Raw genomic sequence first — 26766 nt, forward strand, 5'->3', positions numbered from 1 at the left:
CTAGATACATACATTTATATAAAGAGACTTTTGTATATAATTCATAATATATATTCAACCAATGAAAATAAACTAGGCAAAGCAATTGGAGAGCGGTACAAGAATTAAAGGGAAAGAGGTCAAACTATATTTGTTGTTATTATATATCTAAACACTTTCCAAAAGAATCAAGAAAAAACTGTCATTAAAACTAGGTCAATTTAGTAAAGTAGCTGGTTAAGAAAACAACAAAAATACATATATTTTTATATACAAAGAAAAAACAGCTAAAAGAAAGAAAATAATCTATTTACTAAAAATAAATAGAATAAAAATATATAAGCGAAAACAAGACATATGGAAAATCCATATGAGCTAAACTATGAAACACTTCTGAATGAAACATAGATTGAAAATTCCTGTGTTCTTGCACAGGAAATATCAGCAGTATAAAAACATCACTTCTCTTGAAGTTAATTTATATATGTAATACAATCCATTAAAATAGGGGATAGTATTATTGCTACATTATTTTTATAATTTAGTAATATGCAACAGTAAAAAGCATGAGGAACCTATCTTTATAATCCTATGAAGTTATCTTCAGGATCTATTTTTGAATGAAAAATCAAGTTGGAGAAAACAATCTTAATATTGCACTGTTCATTTAAGTAGCTGGAGGTGAGTACTAATCTATATATACTTTGTCAATCCATACTATTTAAAAATAAAATACATAAACCTTATTTTGTAAGTGCCATATATGGGTGAGGAATGAGTAGAAGGAAGTAGAATAGCATCTGTTTTATATTCATTTTTTTATAGACTTAATTTTTAAATCATGCAAATATTTTATTTTATACAACAAAATTGAGTATAGAGCTTAAATATTTAAAAATATAAAACCAATAATTTTAACTTTCTATGGAGTATAAAATATCATCATATTGAAGGAATTTTTTTCCCAAATAATTTTAAAATATGGTAATTTGGCTCTGTACTCTAAGGATTAGGAAAAAGTCTGAAGCTAACTTACTAATTATATTATCAGTGATAAAGTTATGATTTTTATTAGATGATAATGTTGAGTTGTGGTTTGAAACCAATGAATAACTTGTCAAGAACTGCACTTAGTACCAAACATAGAGCATATTTAAATTATTTATAAATTATTATTGAGCACTCTTATCGCTTAACTTATAATGTAATTTTATAATATAATTTTGCATTGTAAAGAACCATAGATCCAAGTCTGTGGCAAGGAATACAAAGAAAGCACAGCCTATTTTGTCATATAACAAATGAAGTTTTAAGAGACTACCTAGATTATCTCAAAAGGATACAAAAATATTTTCTGTAAAATATTAGGCAACTGAATTCAATAAGGTTAAAAGAAATTATACACCCCAATCATTAGTATTTATCACAAGTATGCAAGCCTGGACCAATGTTTGAAAATCAATTAATATAATTTGCCACATAAATAGCCAAAAAGTAAAATCACATCATCATATCAATAGGCACAGAAAAAGCATGTGAAAAAAAACAAAAACAAAAATGCATTTATGATAAAAACTCTCAGTAAACCAGGAATAGGGGAATCTTCTTTAACTCCGTAAAGAATATCTACAAAATCCTATAGGTAACAACATCCCTGACTGTCGGAAACTAGAAGCTTTCCCACTGAGGTTAGGAGCAAGGCATGGATATGTCCTCTGTCCATTGCTTTCAACACCATACTGGAAGTCCTAGATAATGCAATAAGATAAAGAAGCCAGAAAGAGAAGACCCTTTCATACTCAACTGTGTAGGCTAGATCCGAAAATGATGACGCACCAGCCAATAAGAACAGTAAGGTTGTGTCTTTTGATCTGTCAGCCATATTTAAAATAGGTCAACACTTCTTTTTCAAAACAATCTCCTCTCAGCTTCAGTGACACATGCTCTTCTTTCTTTGTCTAAAATATTGGCCTCTTTGTTGCTCTCCTTTACTAGCTCCTGTGGTTCTCTGTTTGTCTTCTGAATATTGAAAAGACCCAGGGCATGCTCACTAGCAGCCTGCCCCTCAATCTGTATTGTTGTCCTAGCAAATATGATGTAGCCTCAAGGTAAAATATAATCGAAAAGCTGATAGTAACCAGATTGAAAGATATAACCATAACCTCTAAAAGGAACCAAACCTATCCACCTGACTGTCTATTTATGACTACACTTCAGAAGTACAAAGTCATTTAAAACTTAAAATGGTCAAAAGTGTTGATATTTTCATCTGTTCTTTGCCATCTGCTTTTCTCCTAATTTTTTTTTCTATTCCAGTAAGTGGCAGCTGTATTCAACCAATTGCTCAAATCAAAATTCTACACAAGATCTTCAAGCCTAGTCTTCCTCTTATCCTGAGCATCCTATGTGTCAGGAAGTACTGTTGGCTCTACATCTGAAATAAATCCTAAAGGTACCTACTTCTCTCCATCTCCACCACCAGTATTTTATTTAAAGCCACTATTATCTCTTCTCTGAATAACTACATGGTTTTAAATTGTTTTTCTACTTCCATTCTTTTACCGTTTCAATTTATTCTCCTCACAGCAGCTGACCTGTTGTTATTATTAAATACAAATCAAATCATATCATAGCCTTGCTTAATACCTTTCAATAAGTTCTTATGGACTTGAATAAGAACTAAATCCCTACCTTGTTTATGAAGACATGGATGAACCTCGTTCTGGCTACCTGTCTACTCCATTTTATAACATCTTCCCTTTATGCACATGACCCAGCTCCTGAACTTTCTCAGATCCTTAAACATTCTAAATTCTAGCTGTGAAATCCATGAACTAGGTCTCCAAGTTCACGTGAAGCATTCTATAGGATATATTATATGTTGGGCCATTAAACAATAAATATTACAGTGACTATGAGCAAAATATACAGTAGATAAGCAATAGATGAAATCAACAAAATGAAAGGTTGGTTTTAATAAACATAAACCAAGTATACAAGCCTTAGCTAGGCTGAACAGTAAAAAAAGAGAAAATTGAAAATGAAGAAGACATTACTGTTGACTTTATAGAGATAAATAAAAGGATTATAAGAAAAAAAAACATAAAAAATTGTATACCAAAATGTTAGGTAACCTATATCAAAGACATAAATACCTGAAAAGACACAAACTATCAAAACATTTCAAGAAGAAATAGAAAATCTGATCAGACTGATAAAGAGAATACACTAAATTATTAATTTAAAAAAATACCATAAAGAGAATTCTAGACCAGAGATGTATCCACTGGTAAATTATATGTATGTTTTAAATATTTAAAATAATTAACATTTGATTTTAAACAATATTTAAAAGAGTTGTATAAGCTGTTACAAAGGTTAAAGAGGAACAAAACTTTCTCTCTTTTTCTATGTGGCCAGTATTACCCTGCTACCGAGATGAGACAAAAACATCTTGTGAAAAGCCAACTTCTCATGAATGCAAATCCAAAAATCATCAAAAAATAGTAGTAAACTGAATTCAGAAGATTAAACACTTTGTCTGATTGGTTATAGCAATGTACATTTGGTTCACTATGTGAAAAATCCCCTACTATATCATGTTAATAGAGTAAGAATTTAAAAACATGAGATGAGGACTACAAACAACTGAATCATTTCAATATATGAAGAACAAGCATTTAACAATAATTTATTGTCTTTGTATGATACAAACACTTGACAAAATGATTAAAAAAAAGAAAACTTCCCCAACCTATTAATGGGCATGTATGAAAAACCCAGTTAAAATCACAGTTAATAATGAAAGACTGAAATATTTGCCTCTAAAATCAGGAATAAAACAAGATTATCTCCTCTTATTACTTTTATGCAGTATTTTACTAGAAGCTCTAACTAGACTCTAAACAAAGTACTTAGGCAAGAAAAAGAAATAAAATGTGTCTATGTTGGATAGAAAGAAGTAAGTTTGTCTATTCACAGAGGGCATAATTTTGTATGTAGAAAATCCTAAGAAAGCAGTAAGAAAAACACTAAAGCTAATAAATAAGTTCAATAAAATTGCAGCATATGAGATTAACATACAGAAGTCAATTACATGTCTATACAGTAGCAACAAATCCTCTAAAATGAAAACAATTTATATTATCATTAAAAAGAATAACATAATTAGAAATAAATTTAACAAAATAATTTCAAGAATTATATAGTGAAAACTACAAATTTTTATTGAAAAAATAAACAAAAAATAAATTAATTAAAATATATTCTGTGTTTGTGGATTGGAAGACATTGTTAAGATATCAATTAGTCTATTTCATCTATGAATTCAAAATATATTTGTCAAAGTTCCATCTGCCTTTGTGCAGAAACTGACAATCTAATCTTAAGTTCCATATGAAAAATTCAGAGGATCCAGTCAGAATAGCCAAAACAATCATGAAAAAGAAACAGATTTGGAGAACTCAGACTTTCCAATTTAAAAACTTATTAAAACTATAATAATTAAGAATGTGTAACATTGGCATAAGTATAGACATATTGATCAATAGAATATAATTGAGGCTCCGGAAATATATTATTACATTTGTGGTTAATTGATTTGCAATTAGAAGGCCAAGATAATTCAGAGAAAACAACAATCTCTTTTTAACAAAGAGTTCTGGGACAACTGTTTATTAAGAAAGAATAAATTTAGATGTCCATGTCACATCATATAAAAATAACTCAAAATGGATTAAAGTCCTAATTGTAAAAGCTAAAAATATGAATGTCTTCAAAGTAAACACAGGAATACATTGTTATGCCCTTGGAATTAGGCAATGATTTCCTGGATGTAATATTAAAAGCAGAGGCTATGAGAAAAACAGATAAAGTAAACTTCATCAAAATTAAAAGTTTGTGCTTCAAAAGACTGTCAAGCAAATGAGAAGACTCATAAAATGTGAGAAAATATTTGCAAATTATATATCTGATAAGAAATTTGTGTTCAGAATATTACAAAGACTCTTAAAAAGATTTTAACAAATTAAAAATGGACAGAAATTTTGATGGGCACCCATGCACAGCATTCAGAAGCCTGATGATGGGTCTGCCCTACCTGCAACTGTCAATGTGTGTGCTATCTAGGGGTCCAGGTTCTAGCTCACCCAACCCTCTGCCATATGGGTCAACCATGCAAGAGCCCAAAGAGTGACCCTCTGCCACTGCTGCCACTGCCAACATAATGCACACCTCCAGGGGGACTAAGAACCTCACAATCAGCTCTCCCTGCCACCATCAGCACACAAGCATGCTACCTAGAGCTCTGAACCAGCCACCTGAAGCCATCGCTGCTGGCACCCACGTATACACTAGGGTCATGAGGACTGGCCTTCCTGGCCTGACACTATGACCACTGGTGCCCTAGAACAAGCCCACATGGCTTCCTCATCCTCAGCAAAGATTCAGCACATTCTCCATTAAGCCTAAGCCACAAAGGAACTCACAGACGTTAGTGATGTTGATTACAGCTGAATAAATCATATGAAGCTTACACTACTGCAGGTTACATGCATGCAGAATCAAAGTCAAAGCACCCTACCAAACCAGTATTATAGATACATCTAAATAAAAAAAGTCTTTACTCACAAAAGTCAATCCATAAAACTGGCAGAAGAGGCTGTCATACCAGATGTGGACATATTAACCTAAGAACACAAGAAACATAAAAAAGCATGAAAACATTACACCTCAAAGGAGTATAATAATTCTCCATTAACAGATCCCAATAAAAAGAAACTATCAACTACCTAAGAAATAATTTGAAATAATACTTTTTAAACTCAGTGAGATACAAGAAAACACAGATAAACAATACAAATAAATCAGAAACAATTTTTCTATTTCAATAAGAAATTCAACAAAAACAGGTATCACCAAAAAGAACAAAAAAGAAATTTGAGAAGTGAATAATTCAAACCATAAAATTAAAAAATACAGTTGAAAGCTTCCACAATCATCTAAATAGAGCAGAAGAAAACAATTCTAAATGTGGAGACATGTCTTCCAAAATAAACCAGTCAGACAAAAATAAAAAAATGAAGAAAGCCTACATGACGGCCGGGCGCGTTGGCTCAAGCCTGTAATCCCAGCACTTTGGGAGGCCGAGATGGGTGGATCACGAGGTCAGGAGATCGAGACCATCCTGGCTAACACGGTGAAACCCCGTCTCTACTGAAAAATACAAAAAACTAGCCGGGCGCGGTGGCGGGCGCCTGTAGTCCCAGCTACTCCGGAGGCTGAGGCAGGAGAATGGCGTGAACCCGGGAGGCGGAGCTTGCAGTGAGCTGAGATCCGGCCACTGCACTCCAGCCTGGGCGGCAGAGCGAGACTCCGTCTCAAAAAAAAAAAAAAAAAAAAAAAAAAGAAAGCCTACATGACATGTAGAACATTATAAAGCACCCAAATACTCTATTTTGGGGAGTTCCAGAAGAACAGATAGGCAAAAGCATAGAAAACCTATTTAATGAAATAATGGTTGATAGCCTCCAAGTCTTGCAAGAGATAGAGACATTCAGATATGGGAAACTCAAGGAAGCCCCAAATAGATTCAACGCAAAAAGGTTTTCTAGAAGACACATAGTCAAAAATCAAAGACAGAATTCTAAAAATAGTAATAGGGTCAAGTCACATATAAGGTAGTCCCCATGATACTAACAGTGAATTTCTCAGCAGGACCTTATAGGCCAGGAGAGCACAGGATATATTCAAAGTGCTGAAAGCATAAAAGCTGCCAGCCAAGAATACGATACCTACCAAAGCCAACCTTCAGAAATGAAGAAGAAATAAAGTCTTTCCAAGAAAAACAAAACCTGAAGGAAATCATAAACACTAGAATGACTTTAAAAGAAATGCTTAAAGAAGTTCTATATGTGGAATAAAAGGATGATTCCTAATATTAAAAAAAAAGAAAATAAAAACTCACTGGTAAAACAGATAATCAATTGAGAAAGAGAAAGGAATCAAACACTATCAGTACAAAAAAATATAAAAGCAGGAGTGGTGAGAGGGGGCATCCCTGTCTTTTGCCAGTTTTCAAGGGGAATGTTTCCAGTTTTGCCCATTCAGTATGATATTGGCTGTGGGTTTTTCATAAATAGCTCTTATTATTTTGAGATATGTTCCATCAATACCGAATTTATTGAGAATTTTTAGCAAGAAGTGCTGTTGAATTTTGTCAAAGGCCTTTTCTGCATCTATTGGGATAATCATGTGGTTTTTGTCTTTGGTTCTGTTTATATGCTGGATTACATTTTTCGATTTGCATATGTTGAACCAGCCCTGCATCCCAGGGATGAAGCCCACTTGATCATGGTGGATAAGCTTTTTGATGTGCTGCTGGATTTGGTTTGCCAGTATTTTATTGAGGATTTTTGCATCGACGTTCATCAGGGATATTGGTCTTAAATTCTCTTTTTTGTGTTGTGTCTCTGCCAGGCTTTGGTATCAGGATGATGTTGGTCTCATAAAATGAGTTAGGGAGGATTCCCTCTTTCTCTATTGATTGGAATAGTTTCAGAAGGAATGGTACCAGCTCCTCCTTATACCTCTGGTAGAATTTGGCTGTGAATCCGTCTGGTCCTGGACTTTTTTGGTGATTAAGCTATTAATTATTGCCTCAATTTCAGAGCCTGTTATTGGTCTATTCAGGGATTCAACTTCTTCCTGGTTTAGTCTTGGGAGAGTGTATGTGTCCAGGAATTTATCCAGTTCTTCTCAGTTTTCTAGTTTATTTGCATAGAGATGTTTATAGTATTCTCTGATGGTAGTTTGTATTTCTGTGGGGTCAGTGGTGATATCCCCTTTACCATTTTTTATTGCGCGTATTTGATTCTTCTCTCTTTTCTTCTTTATTAGTCTATTTAGAAAACCCTATTGTCTCAGCCCCAAATCTCCTTAAGCTGATAAGCAACTTCAGCAAAGTCTCAGGATACAAAATTTATGTGCAAAAGTCACTAGCATTCTTATACACCAATAACAGACAAACAGAGAGCCAAATCATGAGTGAACTCCCATTCACAATTGCAACAAAGAGAATTAAATACCTAGGAATCCAACTTACAAGGGATGTGAAGGACCTCTTCAAGAAGAACTACAGAGCACTGCTCAATGAAATAAAAGAGGACACAAACAAATGGAAGAACATTCCATGCTCATGGATAGGAAGAATCAATATCGTGAAAATGGCCATACTGTCCAAGGTAATTTATACATTCAATGCCCTCCCCATTAAGCTACCAATGACTTTCTACACAAAATTGGAAAAAACTACTTTGAAGTTCATATGGAACCATAAAAGAGCCCGTATTGCCAAGACAGTCCTAAGTCAAAAGAACAAAGCTGGAGGCATCACGCTACCTGACTTCAAACTCTACTACAAGCCTACGGTAACCAAAACAGCATGGTACTGGTACCAAAACAGAGATATAGACCAATGGAACAGAACAGAGTCCTCAGAAATAATACCACACATCTACAACCATCTGATCTTTGACAAACCTGACAAAAACAAGAAATGGGGAAAGGATTCCCTATTTAATAAATGGTACTGGGAAAACTGGCTAGCCATAAGTAGAAAGTTGTAACTGGATCCCTTCCTTACACCTTACACAAATATTAATTCAAGATGGATTAGAGACTTAAATGTTACACCTAAAACCATAAAAACCCTAGAAGAAAACCTAGGCAATACTGTTCAGGACATAGGCATGGGCAGGGACTTCATGTCTAAAACACCAAAAGCAATGGCAACAAAAGCCAACACTGACAAATGGGATCTAATTAAACTAAAAAGATTCTGCACAGCAAAGGAAACTACGATCAGAGTGAACAGAGCACCTACAGAATGGGAGAAAATTTTTACAATCTACTCATCTGACAAAGGGCTAATATCCAGAACCTACAAAGAACTCAAACAAATTTACAAGAAAACAATCAGACAACCCCATCAAAAAGTGGGCAAAGGATATGAACAGATACTTCTCATAAGAAGACATTTATGCAGGCAACAGACACATGAAAAAATGCTCATCATCACTGGCCATCAGAGAAATGCAAATCAAAACCACAATGAGATACCATCTCACACCAGTTAGAATGATAATCATTAAAAAGTCAGGAAACAACAGGTGCTAGAGAGGATGTGGAGAAATAGGAACACTTTTACATTGTTGGTGGGACTGTAAACTAGTTCAACCATTGTGGAAAACAGTGTGGCGATTCCTCAAGGATCTAGAACTAGAAATACCATTCGACCCAGCCATCCCATTACTGGGGATGTACCCAAAGGATTATAAATCATGCTGCTATAAAGACACGTGCACATGTATGTTTATTGTGGCACTATTCACAATAGCAAAAACTTGGAACCAACCCAAATGTCCATGAATGACAGACTGGATTAAGAAAATGTGACATGGCCGGGCGCGGTGGCTCAAGCCTGTAATCCCAGCACTTTGGGAGGCCGAGACGGGTGGATCACGAGGTCAGGAGATCGAGACCATCCTGGCTAACACGGTGAAACCCCGTCTCTACTACAAAATAGAAAAAACTAGCCGGGTGAGGTGGCGGGCGCCTGTAGTCCCAGCTACTTGGGAGGCTGAGGCAGGAGAATGGCGTGAACCCAGGAGGCGGAGCTTGCAGTGAGCTGAGATCCAGCCACTGCACTCCAGCCTGGGCCACTGAGGGAGACTCCGTCTCAAAAAAAAAAAAAAAAAAAAAAAAAAAAGAAAATGTGGCACATACACACCATGGAATACTATGCAGCCATAAAAAAGGATGAGTTTGCGTCCTTTGTAGGGACATGGATGCAGCTGGAAACCATCATTCTTAGCAAACTATTGCCAGAACAGAAAACCAAACACCACATGTTCTCACTCATAGGTGGGAACTGAACAATGGGAGCACTTGGACACAGGGTGGGGAACATTACACACTGGGGCCTGTTTTGGGGTGGAGGGGTAGCATTAGGAGATATACCTAACGTAAATGATGAGTTTATGGGTACAGCTCACCAACATGGCACATGTATACATATGTAACAAACCTGAACTTTGCACACATGTACCCTAGAACTTAAAGTATAATTAAAAATAAAAATTTAAAAAATTTAAAAATATATAAAGGTAAATAATAGAAGAGGAAATAAGGGTATGTAACCAACTGGGCAACAATTTAAAAGGTGACAGGAGTAAGTCTTCCCCTATCAATAACAATGTTGAATGTAAGTGGTTTAAATTCCCCAGTTAAAATATACAGACAAATTGAATGGATTAAATATATAAATCCAATTATATGCTGCCTGCAGCAAACTTACTTCACTGATAAAGACACATCCACACTATAAGGATGGAAAAAAGATTTCATGTAAAAAGAAACCAAAAAGCTACAGGAGTACCTGTGTTTATATCAGAAAGAAAAAATAAGATATTAAGTCAAAAATAATAAAAAGAGAAAATCATTATACGATGATGAACAGACCAATACACCAAGAAGATGTAACAATTATAAATATCTATGCACCCAATAACAGAGTACTGAGTTACATATATCTAAATTAGCAGAGCTAAATAGAAAAATAGACCCTAACGTAATAATACCTGAGAAACTCAATACCCGACTTTCAGCATTAGACAGAGAATCTATACAGGAAATCAACAAAGAAACATAGTACTAAATCTGCACGATAGACCAAAGGGACTAAACAAACATTTAGAGAACATTTTATGCAACAGCTGAAGAATATTCATTCTTCTCATCAGCACATGGAACATTCTCCTGGATGTTTCAGACCAAAAGTTAGTCCACAATACAATTCTCAACACATTTTTAAAAATAGATTTAAGTATTTTCTTAGATCACAATGAAATAAAACTAGAAATAAATTACAATAAAAAATTGGAAACCATACAAATAAATTAAAAAGTTGGAAACTATACAAATAAATTAAAATTGAATAACCATCAAATTAATGAAAAAATAAGAAAATAAAAAAAATCCTTAAAACAAATAAAAATGAAAACACAGCATACCAACATTTATGGGATACAGCAAAAGTAGTGCTAATAGAAAAACTATTATAGCAATGAACAACTACATCTGAAAAGCAGAAAGATTTTAAATAACCTATTAATGCTCCATAAGGAACTAGAAAAGCAAGAGCAAACCAAACCCAAAATTAATAGAAGAAAATAAATAATAAAGATTAGAGCAGAACTAAAGAAATTAGAAACAAAAATACACAGAATCAACAAAATGAAAAGTTGGCTTTTAGGGCATTAGGAAAAAGAGCTAATGCATGCAGGTCTTAATACCTAGGTGATAGGTTGATAGGTACAGCAAACCACCATGGCATATATTTACCTATGTAATACATTTGTACATCCTGTACATGTACCCCAAAACTTAAAAAATAAAAGAAAATAAAAATGAAAAACTAAAAACATCGATAACTCATTAGCTAGACTAGTGAAGAAAAAGAGAGAGGATTCAAAATCAGAGAAGAAAAAGATGACATTGCAACTTAACCCACAGAAATACAAAGGACTATTAGAGACTATAATAAACAGTATAAGCTAACAAATTTTTAAAAATTAAAGGAAAGGGATAAATTACTGGACACATACAATCCACCAAGATTGAACAAAGAAGAAGTAGAAAAGTTGAACAGACTAATAATGAGAAATAAGATTAGATCAATAATAAATTCTCCCTAAAAAGCAAAACCCAGGACCAAATGGCTTTACTGATTAATCTACTAAACTTCTAAAGGAGACTTAATACCAAATCTCAAACTATTTTAAAAAATTAATGATAGTGGAAATTTTCCTAAATCGTTCAGCAGGGTTAACATTATTCTGTTAGACATAAAAGGAACATACCTCAAAATAATAAAAGCCATATATGAAACCCACAGCTAACATCATGCTGAATGTGGAAGTGCAAAAAGCTTTTCCTGATTTGGAACAAAACAAGGATGTTCACTTTCACTACATTTATTTAATATTAGAGCAAAAGTCCTAGCCAGACCAATATGGCAAGAGAAAGAAATAGAAGGCATCCAAATTGGGAAAAAGGAAGTCAAATTGTCCATCGTTGCCAAAGACATTATTTTATAGTTAGAGAAAGCTAAAGTCTCCACCAAAAAAAATAAAATAAAATAAAATTGGTAAATTCAGCAAAGTTATATGATACAAAATCAACCTTTAAAATTAATAGCATTCCTATAAATCAAAAAAAAACTAGCTAAAAAAGAAATCAAGAAATCTATGTTATTCACAAAAGCTGCAAACAAAAAAAGTAAAATACCTATTAATACATTTAATCAAAAGGGTAAAATACATCTATAATGAAAAGTATAAGCCTAGGTGCGGTGGCTCATTCCTATAATCCCAGTACTTTGGGAGGCCAAGGTGGGCAGACTACTTAAAGTCAGGAGTTTGAGACCAGCCTGGCCAACATGGTGAAGCCCCATCTCTACTAAAAATACACAAATTAGCTGGGCATAGTGGCACGTGCCTGTAGTCCCAGCTACTCAGGAGCCTGAGGCAGGAGAATAAACCCAGGAGGCGAAGGCTGCAGTGAGGTGAGATCGACCACTGCACTCTAGCCTGGATGACAGAGCAAGACTCCATCTTGAAACAAACAAACAAAAACTATAAAACAGTGGGGAAAGAAATTGAAGAAAACAATAAACAAATGCAAAGATGACTCTTGCTCATGGACTGGAATAACTAATATTGTTAAAATAGCCATACTACCCAAAGAAACATATAGATTCAATGCAATCTCTATAAAATACCAATGACATTCTTCATATAAATAGAAAAAAAATTGTAAAGTTAGTATGAAAACACAAAACAGCCCAAATAGCCAAAGCAATACTAAGCAAAACAAACAAAGTTGAAGGCATCACACTATCTGACTTTAAAACATACTACCATAGTAACCAAAACAGCATAGTATTGGCATAAAAACTAATAGACTAATAGAGCAAAACAGAAAATCCAGAAACAAATCCACGTATTTTAGTCATATATTCAGTCAACTAATATTTGACAAAGGCACCAAGAACACATGTTGAGAAAATAACATTTTCTGAAATAAGTGGTTCTGAGAAAATGGAATATTCATATGCAGAAGAGTGACACTAGAACCCAATCTTCCACCATATATAAAAATCAACTCAAAATTCATTAGAAACTTAAATGTAAGACCTGAAACTATAAAACTATTGAAAAAAAAAAACAAGGAGAAGTGCTTCAGAAAATTAGTCTAGGCATAGAATTTAAAGCTAAGTCTTCAAAAGCACAGGCAACAAAAACAAAACATAGACCAATAAAATTACATTAAACTAAAAAGCTTCTGCACAGCAAAGGAAATCAATCAGCAGAATGAAGAGACAACTTATAGAATGGGAGAAAGTATTTACAAACTATTCATTCAACAAGGTACTCATATCCAGAATATACAAGGAACTCAAAACAACTCAACAGAAAAGAAAAAAAAGAACCAAATAATCTAATTTCAAAAATGGGCAAATGAGCTACATAGGCTTTTTTCAGAAGAAGAAATACAAAACACGAACAGGTATATGAAAAATACTCAGCATCATAATCATCAGAGAACTGGACATCAAAACCACAGTGGGATAGTATCTCGCCCCAGTTAGAAAGGCTGTTATTAAAAAGGAACGCTATTCATAGAAATTTTTTAAAGAGTGTGGAGACTTTGCAAAAAACTAAAAATAACACGGCTATATAATCTAGCAATCCCATTACGGGGTATTTATTCAAAGGAAAGGCAATCAGTACACCAAAGGGATACCTGGTCCACCATGTTTATAACTACAACACTGCTCATAATAGCCAAGATATAAAATCAACTGAGGCCGGGCGCGGTGTAATCCCAGCACTTTGGGAGGCCGAGGCAGGCGGATCACAAGGTCAGGAGATTGATACCATCTTGGCTAACATGGCGAAACCCTGTCTCTACTAAAAATACAAAAAATTAGCCACGCGTGGTGGCGGGCACCTGTAGTCCCAGCTACTCAAGAAGCTGAGGCAGAATGGCGTGAACCCGGGAGGCAGAGCTTGCAGTGAGCCGAGATGACGCCACTGCACTCCAGCCTGGGCAACAGAGCAAGACTCCGTCTCAAAAAACAAACAAATAAACAAACAAACAAAAAACCCTGAAATGTCTATCAACAGATCAACAGATATAGAAAATGTGGCATATATACACAATGGGATACTATTCAGCCATTAAAGAGGAATACAATCCTGTGATTTGCAGCAACATGAGTGGAACTAGAGGTTTTTATGTTAAAGTTAAATAAGCCAGGCACAGAAGGAAAAATATCACATGTTCTTGATCATATGTGGGGGCTAAACAAGTTATTGCATGGAGGCAGAGAGTAGAATGATGGTTACTAAAGACTGGGAATTGTGGGGGAGGGATAAAGAAAGGTTGATTAATGATAGAAATATAGAGTTAGCTAGAAGGAATGAATTCTACTATTTGATAGCACAGTAGGGTGACTATAGTTAATAATTTATTTCATTTTTCAAAATAGCTAGAAGATTTGACCTGTTCTCAAAGCAATTATAAATGTTTGAGCTGATGGATATCCTAAGTACCCTGATTTGATCATTATACATTGTATGCATGTGTCAAAATATCACATGTACTCCATATGCATGTAAAATTTAGTATCAATAGAAAAGCAAGGTGCCAAGCAAAAAAAATAAAATAAAATAAAAATGGGCAAAGATTTTCATTAGACATTTCTCTGAAGATATACAAATGACCAGTAATCATATACAAAGATGCTTAATATATTTAGTCACTAGGGAAATGTAAATTAAAACCACAATAAGATACTTAACACCCACTAACTAGGATGGCTACAATAAAAGAAACGTGGAAAATAACAAATGTTGACCAGATATGGAGAGATTGTAACCCTCATACATTGCTACTGGTAATGTAAATTAGGGCAGTCACTCTGGAAAACAGTTTTGAAGTTCCTAAAAAGTGAAACATAGAGTTGCCCTATGACCAAGTAGCTCCCCACTTGGGTACATAGCCAGGACATTTGTAAACATATACACACAAAAACCACAAATAAATGTTCATTGAAGCACTATTCATAATAATAAGAGACAGAAACCCAAATATCTACCAACTGATGTATGAAATTTAAAAATGTGGTATATACATACACTGTATATACATACATACACGTATACTTTCTTAGTCATAAGAAGAATGTTAGTACTGAAGTCTTGATGTATACTCAAGCATGGATCAATCTTCAAAGCATTAAGCTAAATGAAAGAGGTCAATTATTACATGATTCCATTTATATTAAATATACAGAATAGACAAATTAATAGAAAAAGATACATGAGTGATTGTCAGGAGCTGGGGAAAGGAGACATGGAAAGTGACTATAATAGGATATAGGGTTTTTTTTTGGAGGCTGTGAAAATCGTGGAAGTTTTTATACAACTTTGTGAAAATACTAAAAATCACTGAAATGTACACCTTAAAAAGGTGAATTGTATGGTATGTTAATTGTATCTCATTAGAAAATGAATTTAAGAAAATGTTAAATAAAGATTCTATATATCTGGGTCTCTTCAGGGTTCAGAAAGTCACAGTTATTAATTATAAATAGAAAGTAACAGGATTAAATAAGTTTCAGACCACACAGGACTAGTAAAACTATTTCTTGGAGTAAGAGATCAATGTAAAGATCAGATTATTTGTGTGAACTTTCCTTTTTAGGCTGCAGTCTTAAATTAGCTGACAATTTAGTGAGGGATAAGGAAAGAGTCACTCATGTCCTATCCCTCAAAAGATAGTGCAGATTCTTAAGTAATGAGTGCTATGGTTTCAATATTTGTGTCCTCTGAAACTCATGTTGAAACTTATTTCCCAATGTAACTGTAGGAAGAAGTGGGGCCTTTAAGAAGTGATTGGGATATGAGGGCTGTTTCCTCGTGAATGAAGTAATTCATTCATAGATTAATTGGTTAGTGGATTAATGGGTTATCATGTGAATGGGTTAGCTATCATGAGAGTAAATTTGTTGTAAGTGCCAGTTTGGCTCTCAGTGCACCTGTCTCACTCTGTGATGCCTTTCGTCATGTGAGGGAACACAAGGCAATCACCAGAAGCTGACCAGGTGCCAAGTCCTAGATATTAGACTTTATAGCCTGCATAAACATAATAAATAAATTTCTTTTATTTATAAGTTACTCAATCTCAGGTGTTGAGTCATAGCAACAGAAAATGATCTAAAAGAAATTTGAATGTAATGAGTAGCTTTAGACCAGTTTGAAAGTTAAATAAATAAGAAACTTACTAATTTCCCAGCACTAAATATATGCAAAATTGAACTTCACTGCTTAAGTGTTAAGAAAATAGTTGGACTCCTGTATTAGTCCATTTTGCCTTACTGTAAAGGAATACCTGAGACTGAGCAATTCATGAGAAAAAGGGGTTTATTTTGGCTCACAGTTCTGCAGGCTATACCAGCGTGGCACCAGTATCTGCATGGCTTCTGGAAGGAAGCATACAACCACGGCAGAAGGCAAAGGGGGAGCTGGAACATCACATGGTCAGTGACAGCAAGAGAGATGGGGGGATATACTAGATTCTTTTAAACAACCAGCTCTTGTACAAACTACAAGAGGGAGAAATAACTCATTACCATGGGATGAAAGCAAGCTGTTCATACAGGATCCATCCCCATGACCCAAACCCCATGACCCAAACATCCCAAATAGGCACATCTCCAACATTGGGGGTTACACTTCAACATGAGGTTTGGAGCGGACAAACATTCAAACTATCAGCTGCCATCTGTTTTTAAGTAAGAGGTGTGCTAGGGAAACTGTGTTGCTTCCTAAGGCAGACTTACTTATTCTTTTCCTTTCCAAATAGAATGATTTATTTTGGTTATTTCATCCTTATTCTACTGTTATTAGGAGAATGAAGAACAGAAAACAGATTATGTTAAAGTTCAAAGTTTTTCAGACAAAAAGGAGTTGTATATAAATTAAATGTAAGGTGTACTTAACATCACCCAGAAATCCCGGGCTTTGAGCTGGAAGGGTTTGGAGTTATGTTTCTTGGGGTGGAGTTGATTGTGTGTAATGTGTAGAGAAATTGAAGGAACAAGTAAAATTTTTGATATCCAGATGGTGGACTGTGACAGTGACAGCTAGTGCTCACTAAATTCTCCATTTGTTCCCATGCATTTTCCAACCCTTGTGCTGTTAGACTGCGACTCAGAGCTGTCCTCAATAATAGACTACAAACAGATGTGATGTGTGTCACTTCAGAGAGATGACAATTGAAAGCTGGCTTTGTGTGTCTCCTTCAACCTTCTCTGCCCTTGAGGTTACAGCACGGAGGCCACATGCTCCAGATGGCATACAGAATAATAGCTTTTACCTGCCCATATGTGACTTCATGGGAGTGAGAAATAAAGCTTTATTTTCTTAACATACTGAAATTTGTTTTCTTTTCCCTTTGTTGCCCTAACTAGTATGTCTTACTTTGACTAATCCACTGAACTTTAATAACTTTTTTAAATTTTCTAAGCTTACAGTTTTCTCATGTAAAAGTTGGGAGAGTGATCATACTTAACTAGTTACTGGTTTAAGGTTAAAAATAAGTGCGTTAATGAGCATATCTTAGGACTTGGTACAAATCAAGCAACTAGTTGATGTTAGCTCTCATCATTATCAACGTATTTTATCACAGCAATTTCTAAACTGAGTAGGGCATAATATAAATTCTACACAATAAAAAGAGCATATACGAATGACAAATTATATTCAATGAAATAGAATAAGGTAGGGGGGTTCAGGAATTGAAGATAATTGGAAATTGTTAAGAAATATATATTAGAATTTGATAGAAAAGTGGGTAACAGTTAAAGAAAATGTTTAAATATGGAGTATAGAGTCCAGATGAAGTTAAAAGCATGATTCCAAATATCAAACCTCTTTACTCCTTTTACTATTATCTGTCAACCTAAGAACAAAAGAAAAGCTTCCAAATTATATGATTTCTTGGTTTTGGAGAATGAGAAAAGCACTGAAAGAAGGTCAATAAAGCACAAAGGAAAAGGTTGGTTCTGGGTCCAAGCCAGGTACAGACACAACTGAGATTGGAAGGCAGTGGGTGGGTGAGGGCAAGTAGCCATTTGACTTTTGGAAAATTTTTCACTCTCTGGAAATATTTACTTTTCTATGAGATGTAAATTCTTTTCTTCTACCCTTGACAAATTTACTTAAAATAATGCCCACACACCACAAAATAACAAAACAAAACTAAACTAAACCTTTTTTTGTCAATGCCCTTATGCCAGAGGCAATTTGGACTAAGAAATAATTATCAGAAAATGGCAGGGCTTTACTACAAATGTGCTTGAAATTGAGACTGGAATGGGCAACCACATATAGACCAACCACATTCGGTATAAAAGTGGGCTATGGAGCCCTTTTCACTTAAATTTTTAAAAGTAGATTCATTATGAAATATTTTTTCAAGGTGAGGTGGGCACGAGAGAATCGTGCACTCAACTAGGAGAGCATTAAAAATGACTCAATGGGCTAGGCGCAGTGGTTCATGCCTATAATCCCAAAACTTTGGGAGGCCAAGGCAGGCAGATCACCCGAAGGTCAGGAGTTCAAGACCAGCCTCATTAACATGGAGAAACCCCATCTCTACTAAAAATACAAAAATTAACTGGGTGTGGTGGTGTGTGCCTGTAATCCTAGCTACTCGGGAGGTTGAGGCAGGAGAATCACTTGAACCCAGGAGGTGGTGGTTGCAGTGAGCCCAGATCTTGTCACTGCACTCCAGCCTAGGCGACAAGAGTGAAACTCTGTCTCAAAAAAAAAAAAAAAAGAAAGAAAAAAAAAAAGAAAAAAATAAAAATGACTCAATGAAAAAAAATTGACCATGCTGATATTTTTTAGTAACTGATGACTCATTTAGCTGTAAAATTTGTACTGAAATATCCATTCATATGTATAGACTTACTAATTAGATTAAGTGTTAAAACAAGAATCCTAATGCTGTGCCATCCAGCAGAGTACCTGGTACATAGTAGGCATAAATTATCTTTGTGTTATTTCATGATTTAAGCCAACCTTGATGTTAAAATTTTTCCTTTATCTGAGCAAGGGAATTTAAAATTTGTTCTTCCCAAGGGCTTGAAATCCAATTACACTATACAGATCATTAAAAGTCACACATGATGTCCTAAGGCATAGAGTTGGAGTGCAATGAGAATTACACCCATTAAAAGTGCATATGAATTGGGAGGCTGTGTTACCTGTGTTTCCTTGTCAGGCCTTTTCTTTTCTCATTGGTATATGCCTTACACACTCCATCAATCAGGAGAATTAATGGTGTGCCTAGCAATTTAGGCCATACGGAGATAATCAAGGCATCATAAATTGTGTTAGAGCAAATAAAGCCTACCAATTGGGACTGCTAGCACAGCAATCACATTTCAAAACTGCTTGCCTGCACTGGAAAATGCGTCAATGACGAAGCACGCAGGTGAAAACAGAAAATGCCAACCAGGGAAGAGTGTACTCACGCAGGAACAGAGTGGAGTCGATGTTTGGGGTCTTCTGGGAGGAAAAGTGAGTCTGTGTTACTGGCAGTGAATCCGTATGGACCTGCAGCAACCTCAGTTCTTGCCTCCTCCATAGGAAGAATTCCACTGAGGAGGCAGAAGGCAGAAGGAAGGACCAACGCAAGTTTTTAGAGCAGCAGTGAAACTTTAGCAAAAGGCTTTAGAGAAGAAAGGAGAGAAAGTAAAGTACCCTTGGAAGAGGGCCAAGTGGGCAACTCGAGAGCTCAAGGGCACTGTTTGACATTTTGACTTTGGGTTTTATATGTTGGTGTACTCACCGGGTCTTGCGTTACGTCTCCCGAGTCTTCACTTGGGGTGGGCTGTCTGCACGCGCAGTGGCCTGCCAAAGTTTCGGAGGGGCTGCATGTGCAGTGTTTACTGGAGTTGTATGCATGCTTCCTTGAGGCGTTCTTCCCTTGACAGCCAAATGTCCCTTGAAGATCATATACCAGTTAACCACCACCATTTTGCCTCTCAGTGCGCATGCTTGAGCCCACTAACCCAGCTCCTGACATACTAATATGATTGGGAAGCTGCTGACAATCAGTTTCAGGTGTTTCCGTTTAGTGGGAGGCTGCCTTTCCCTGGCGCTTGTTAGGACCAATTATTATTTTAAAGAGGCAGTGAAACACCTGCCTGACAGTCACCTGCTGATGGTCACCCGACAGAGAGAGAGAGCAGGAGCCCTCTCCTCCTCTGCTCATGTCTGACTAGCTACCTAGTGTAATACGTATAAAACACAGTTCTTTTTGTTTGTTTCTTTTTTAAAAAATTTATTTATTATTATTATACTTTAAGTTCTAGGGTACATGTGCATAACGTGCAGGTTTGTTGCATATGTATACTTGTGCCATGTTGGTGTGCTGCACCCATCAACTCGTCAGCACCCATCAACTCGTCATTTACATCAGGTATAACTCCCAATGCAATCCCTCCCCCCTCCCCCCTAATGTTTAACATTTTGAGGTGTACCTCCAGATGAGATGCCAGCAACGAGAACCTTATCGCCATGGGTAGGGTATACCTTTCCCTTCTGTGCCTTGATCTTGTTTATGTTCATTCTCCTATCCTTCTTCCTTGTGGCGCCCTCACCAAAGAAATTTCAGTTTCAGATGTATTGCTTCGCAGCTTTCCTTATATCTAGGAGAAGGACTTGCAATCAAAGCCTGAACAGTACAAAGGGGCCTGAGAAAATTCTTCTTAAGACTTCCGGAGAAAATGATCTTTCCTGATAAAAGATAGGCAAGAGGAGAGTCATCCTTTGACCTTCTATCCTTGGACATTGCTCTGAAAAGATACGTTGCCTGGGGCAGCTGCAGTTATCTGAAGACAAGGCGGGGAACAAAAAGCAGACCAAAGCGGAAGTGTAAACTTGGGAGGAGACTGGGATTTGAGTCTATCATTGATCTGTTAACTGACCTGGAAGCACCCAACTTTAGCGCTTCTATAATGTGAATCAGTAATAGTTTCTATCATTTAAACCAATGTTTCTCAAACTTTAATGTGCACAACAATCACTTGGTGATCTTGTTAACATTCAGGTTCTGATTCAAGAAGGCCATGGTAGTTCCTTAAAGTGTACGTATCTAACAAACTCCCAGGTGATGTCCGAGCTGTGCATATATTGAATCACAAGTATTTAAGCCATTTAAAATGTTGTATTTAGTTTCCTGCAGCCAGAAGCATGCAAAATGACATCTTCGAACAGTGAGGGGTTTGAAAACTGAATCCAAAGACATGATGATGAACTTTAGGAACTAGCTTAAAAAAATGCTTAAACCATCACATGTGAGGGCTTTGATATCATCAGGGCCTGACTTCAAATATTGGTTCCATCATTTATGCACTATGAGGCTTTGTTGGAAAATTGTTTAATCTCTCTGAATCTTTATTTCTTTATCAGAGAACAATAGTATTTATCTCATATGGCTGGACTGAGGATTAGCTGAGTTTATGTAACAAAAAACATAGGTGTAGAATAAATGTGAGTTCTTTTTCTCTGATGCTATTGGCCAGATAGAAATCTGCATTCTCAAGCTTCACACGCGTCAAAGAGAACTTCATTACAATGGGGGTAGGTATGATAGAAATAGACAGGTTGTGAGAATTGGCACAGAAATTTTCTTACTATCCCAACTGTTGTTATTAGAAGTCTGTGATGCTTGTATCAGTCAACTGTAAACTTAATTGGATGTCTAAAAGAAAACTAATAAAAATTGTACTTTGATGTGACTTATTTTCTTTTTAAAACCTGTCTGCCTTAATTATGATGAGAAAGGGATTTTTTCAAATTCACAGATTCTCTCCTCAATAATTGCTGGAATATTGCTAAATGAAATAAAAGTGTTGTTAGCGGATCTGATCAGTGGTAAACCAAAACTCTCTCTACACTAGTAGAAAAGTGGGAGGTAATACAACTTTTCTGCATCAGATTGCAAATAGGATTGTGGGTGTCTGCCATGACTTGAAATGTTGTGACATGCTTTGTGTATGTTGTAGGATTTGAGAACTACATGAGGTTTTCATGTTGACAAGCCTGGGTGTTTTGAACAGTATAATGGTTCTGCAGTATACGGATGCCTCTCCGAATGATTTTGCAGTGTTTTTGGTATAATGCCCAAGCAAGGAGATTTACTAATGACTTCCAAGCATATAGTCATGGTCTTCTGAGCAAGGGTTTCCATGCACAGGAATAACTCTTACATATATTCAATGGAAAAAGAAAACATGTTTTAATGTTACATATGTCCTCTTGACATTAGGGAATTCATGTATCTTCAAACATTCCACAATGGTAAATCGGTTTTCCCATTACTTTTCAGTATTATTGCTATCAAATTAGTCTCAAAAATATTTGGAACTGTGTGTTTAAATATTCAGAATGTTTTCTTATGTGCTGTCATCATGGGTTAACTCTCCTTATTTCAGGAGTGCTGGAGAGCAGAATCACTAAGAACATGAACTTCTAAGTTGGCTGGTGCTGGGTTTTAGTGTTTTTACTTACTACTTACATAAATGTGGGCAAGTTACGTACTTCTCTAAACTCAATTTGCTTATCTGTAAAATGGGAATCATAACACCTCCTTAGGGCATTTTGAGAAGATTCAATTTGATAGTGTACATAGCGCATTTATCTTAGGTTTGGCACTTAGTAAGAGTCCAGTACATTTTCATTAGAAATAGTTTATTCAAACCTAAAAAAAAACCACTTATTTATTCTTCTTTTATTTCTCCTCCTGTAATATTCACAGTGATCATTTTTTGTGGAGGGGAAAAATAGTTTCCAGGAAGCAGAGTCTAAGACAACAGTTAGCACACCTGCAGTTTATTTTGGAAAGTGATCCTAGGGAATAGGAGTAGGGAGCTTAAAAGAGTGAAATGGGGAACAGGAAAATAGAAGGATATGCAGCTCTGGGCTTCTGGGGCCCACACAGTCTTCCATGGACCATGTAGAATATCTGAGGGAAAGATTAGTCACCTGCTACAGTCTTTCATTAATTGTGTTTTAGCAGGTTATTAACACCCTCACATAGGTTTGCAGTATGTAAGTGATTTGCCTCTTGGTTCTAGCAAGTAGCCAAAATTAGTATCAGAGAATCCCCAGAACAGAAAGTGAGCACAGCTGAGAGGCCAGATTGTATTCATACAATTTTGGTTGCCGCAGGATGTGAAGGTGGTCAGAGAACTTGAGGAGGGACACAAGAGGTGTTTCATATATAATTCCTCATAGAAGCCATGTGCTGTCTGTAATTCCAGAGACTTGAGAGCAATTCAGCGTCAGGTACTTCTTACTCAAAGCCCAACATTTGAAGGACAATAGCTTAAGTAATTCTCTAATATGATAAAGCCCAATGTCTAAGTCACCTCATTGTAATAGATCTACAACAGACATCTGTAAGATCCCCAATAGTGATTTTTATGCTAAACACCCAATTTAAAAAGGCACATTTTCAGAGTGAACTGAGATCCATCTTTTGCAGAGTGATTCCTTCCCTTAGTTCTGTCAGGAAACTCAAATAGATGAGAATAGCCTCCTTAGTCTGAGTATTTGGAGATCTTAATGAAGGCAATGAAAGTGAACAAACACTTTTCTCTTTCAAAAGAGTTTCAAGAGGTTGTTTATCTCTATGGATGATTTAACTGCTTACCTATTTTATTATAGAATTCAATATATTGATTTTTTTTCTTTAACATTAAGGGAATAATAACACTTGGAAAGCATACTACTGGAGTCCTAGGAAACTCTAGCAATGCATAAATATGTATGAAATAGTAGGATTATGATCAAGTGTAAATGTATAAAGGGGAAAATGCAATCACATGATTCCTTTAATAATTGGTGACTATGTGTTGGTGAGCATTTCCTTTACTGAAAACGACCCTGTCATTAAAACTCAAAGAATCACAACGATTAAAATTTTCTACTTTCCTACTAAGCAATATGCTTTTGCTTGACGTCTCTTTAGCCTCTGAGGGGAAAATGGGTTTCAGACAAATGTCTTTCACATTAGAAACTGTATTAAATTAATTGAAAAATAGATAAACATTGATAATAATAATAAAACAAGAGAAATGATGACAGTAAAAGGCAAATACTTTTTAAATGATACTCAAATAGACATTCAATAAAACCACATCTTTCAGATAACATAATCATTTGCATCATAAAAAACTCTAGTGGTTCAAATTTAAAATACTGATTAAAAAGCTTCAATTGGATTTCAAATTGCCTAAAAAGAAATTTTCATCTTAATAAAATAGGCAAAACTTTCCTTTTAAAATTACAACTTATTTTGTTAAAAAATGTGTTCACTATTCTCGAAAAAGACCTAAAATGGGTCTTTCAGAAGAGAAAGCGTTTCCTATTTTAAATTGAACCCGGTGGAGCATGGAAGACACAATTCCAAAGCATCCAGGGAAAAATTTGAATTCCCAATCCATGATTCACATGTACTCAAATACCCAGAATTTGGGGTTGATCCTTCAACAAGACAGGAGGGTGACTGATGATTCCTTGATATTTTAATGTTTCCTCCTGATGCCATAAGTTATGATAACTGAGTCTGTCCTAAGGACTTTTTTAAAACCACAAAAATGCAGTATCCTGCCTAGATTTATCTGAACTTCTAAGCTTATTACAGACTTTTAGATATCTTCTGGAAGATCCCTTAAGTGAAATGAGAAGATACTCGGACTTTAGTCACCAAAGTGAATGTTCTCATCACTTAAATTGACTTCATACAGTCAGGTTTATTTTATGCTCTCAGTTACTTACTACTGCAAGTCAACACAGCACAGGAATTGATGCATTTTGTGCCTTCAATTCAAAGGAAATAGCAAACACTGTTGTTTGTGAACTTTTTGGCCAATAAATAAAAAATATTTCATTTCTAATTCTCACTAGAAGGATTGAAATTAAACAGTAACAGATGAATTGGGCAGGCATGGAATACTAAATAGAAACTGGCAAATGAAATAATCCAGCTATTTGCTTTTACAATGAAAATGAGAATTGATTCTGCACTGAGAGATAGAAGTAAAAGGACCAAGAGTTTTGAAAAAAGCCTTCTCCACCAAAAGAGCAAAATAGCACTCAGTGGCATTGCATTGTTAACAAAATTTCTTTATCAGAAACTATAATTTAATATTTAAGTATCTAATTTACATGTGACAAGGTATCATATTCAAAAAATTAAATGCAACTAGAAAACTATTAACCACTAAAAACAATACCAAACACAACCCAAACATTTATAGGAAAGCAATAGCTAGAATTTGAATTGGAAAAAATGTTTCATCATATTTGGCTCATTAAACAAAGCATCCATTATAGCTTGGAAAAGAGCATCTCTTCTAATTCATCAAAAGTTTACCCTTTACAGCATGAATAACATTTAAAGATAGTTTCATTAACTGTATATGCACACGTGTGTATATATATTGTGAGACATACACTCGTGTGTTCATTTAAAGATATTGTATCTACCGATAACTGGCTGAACTTTGGAAGGTGCTGAAATCCACATTTCTACGTGTCCTTTGACCCATTTAATAATGTCTTTTTAAAAACAGAAATTACATAAAATACTCTGTTTTTTATTAACTGAATATTTTCTTAAGCATAATAATAGACAATGAAAGAATTGCACTTATTATAAAGGTACAGTAAAGTGTTAGATTGCAGCTCAGCCATGAAAGATCAGGGACTGTAGGACAGATGATAAATTGTGCATTATATGCAAAGATAATGGTGGCCAGTGAAATTAAAATGAGAGCAACTAGTTACAGAACAAACAGGGGATAACAGAAGAAAACATGCACTACTCCTACTTTAATGCAAAACTAATTTCTCCCAGGAAACCAACCCTTTGACTTCTCTTATACAAAGAAATGGGTTCTGCACCCCTGGCAACACAGTAGACTTGGACTTCTGTATTCAAATGCTAGTTCACTGTCTCTGAGCGTGCTGCTCCAGCGTCATCTCCATAAGCTGCCCTTGACATTCTGGAGCAACTACAATATTACAGTCTCTTTGTCAGGTTTCATTGAGCCTCAATATTCCCTTCAGTTCCGTATAAATATGGTCCACTATTCATCTTCTTCTGGTTCCTGTGGTAACACAGATATTTCTTCCTTCAAGCAATCACTGAAGAATTTGAGGATTGTGCTGTAGAGATGATACTTGCTTTTCTCAGATACATTATGACCTTCATCTGGGTAGACCTAAGGTATTGAGGAGAAAGAAGATTTCAAATTATCCAAGAAACTACTGTCACTCGCATTCATTTTCTGAGCCCCAATGGCATGGAAACTTTGAATAATAATATCTGACCAAAATCACACCTAATTCAACTCTTAAGTTCTTCATGCTAAATTTTTAAAACAATTGTAATCATGTCAATTACTATTTGGTATTTAAATTAGAATGTGTTGGCCATAAAAGGTAGACTTTTTCAAGTTTATGTTGACTAAGATGAACTAACCTTTCCCCTAGCTTGACTAAACTGGACAGTTTCTTTTTGACTATAGGCCCTTGGGCCCTCCTCCCCTTTTTAGGAGTATTTAGTTTAGAAAACTTTCCA

General features: G+C 35.4%; 1 protein-coding gene across 3 annotated transcripts in view; it reads right to left on the reverse strand.

The window, feature by feature from the left end:
• Positions 1–24260: 24260 nt before the first annotated feature.
• Positions 24261–26766, reverse strand: part of DPP10 (dipeptidyl peptidase like 10) — a 701607-nt gene continuing 699101 nt past the window's right edge. For 2 of the 3 annotated variants that reach the window (XM_077956499.1, XM_015109936.3), the window contains one exon: positions 24261–26407. In XM_077956499.1, coding sequence (XP_077812625.1) covers positions 26273–26407 — 135 coding nt within the window. In that variant the 3' untranslated portion in view covers positions 24261–26272. 3 annotated transcript variants of the gene reach the window in all.

Source organism: Macaca mulatta, chromosome 12 (genome assembly GCF_049350105.2).
Source record: "Macaca mulatta isolate MMU2019108-1 chromosome 12, T2T-MMU8v2.0, whole genome shotgun sequence".
Lineage (NCBI taxonomy): Eukaryota > Metazoa > Chordata > Mammalia > Primates > Cercopithecidae > Macaca > Macaca mulatta.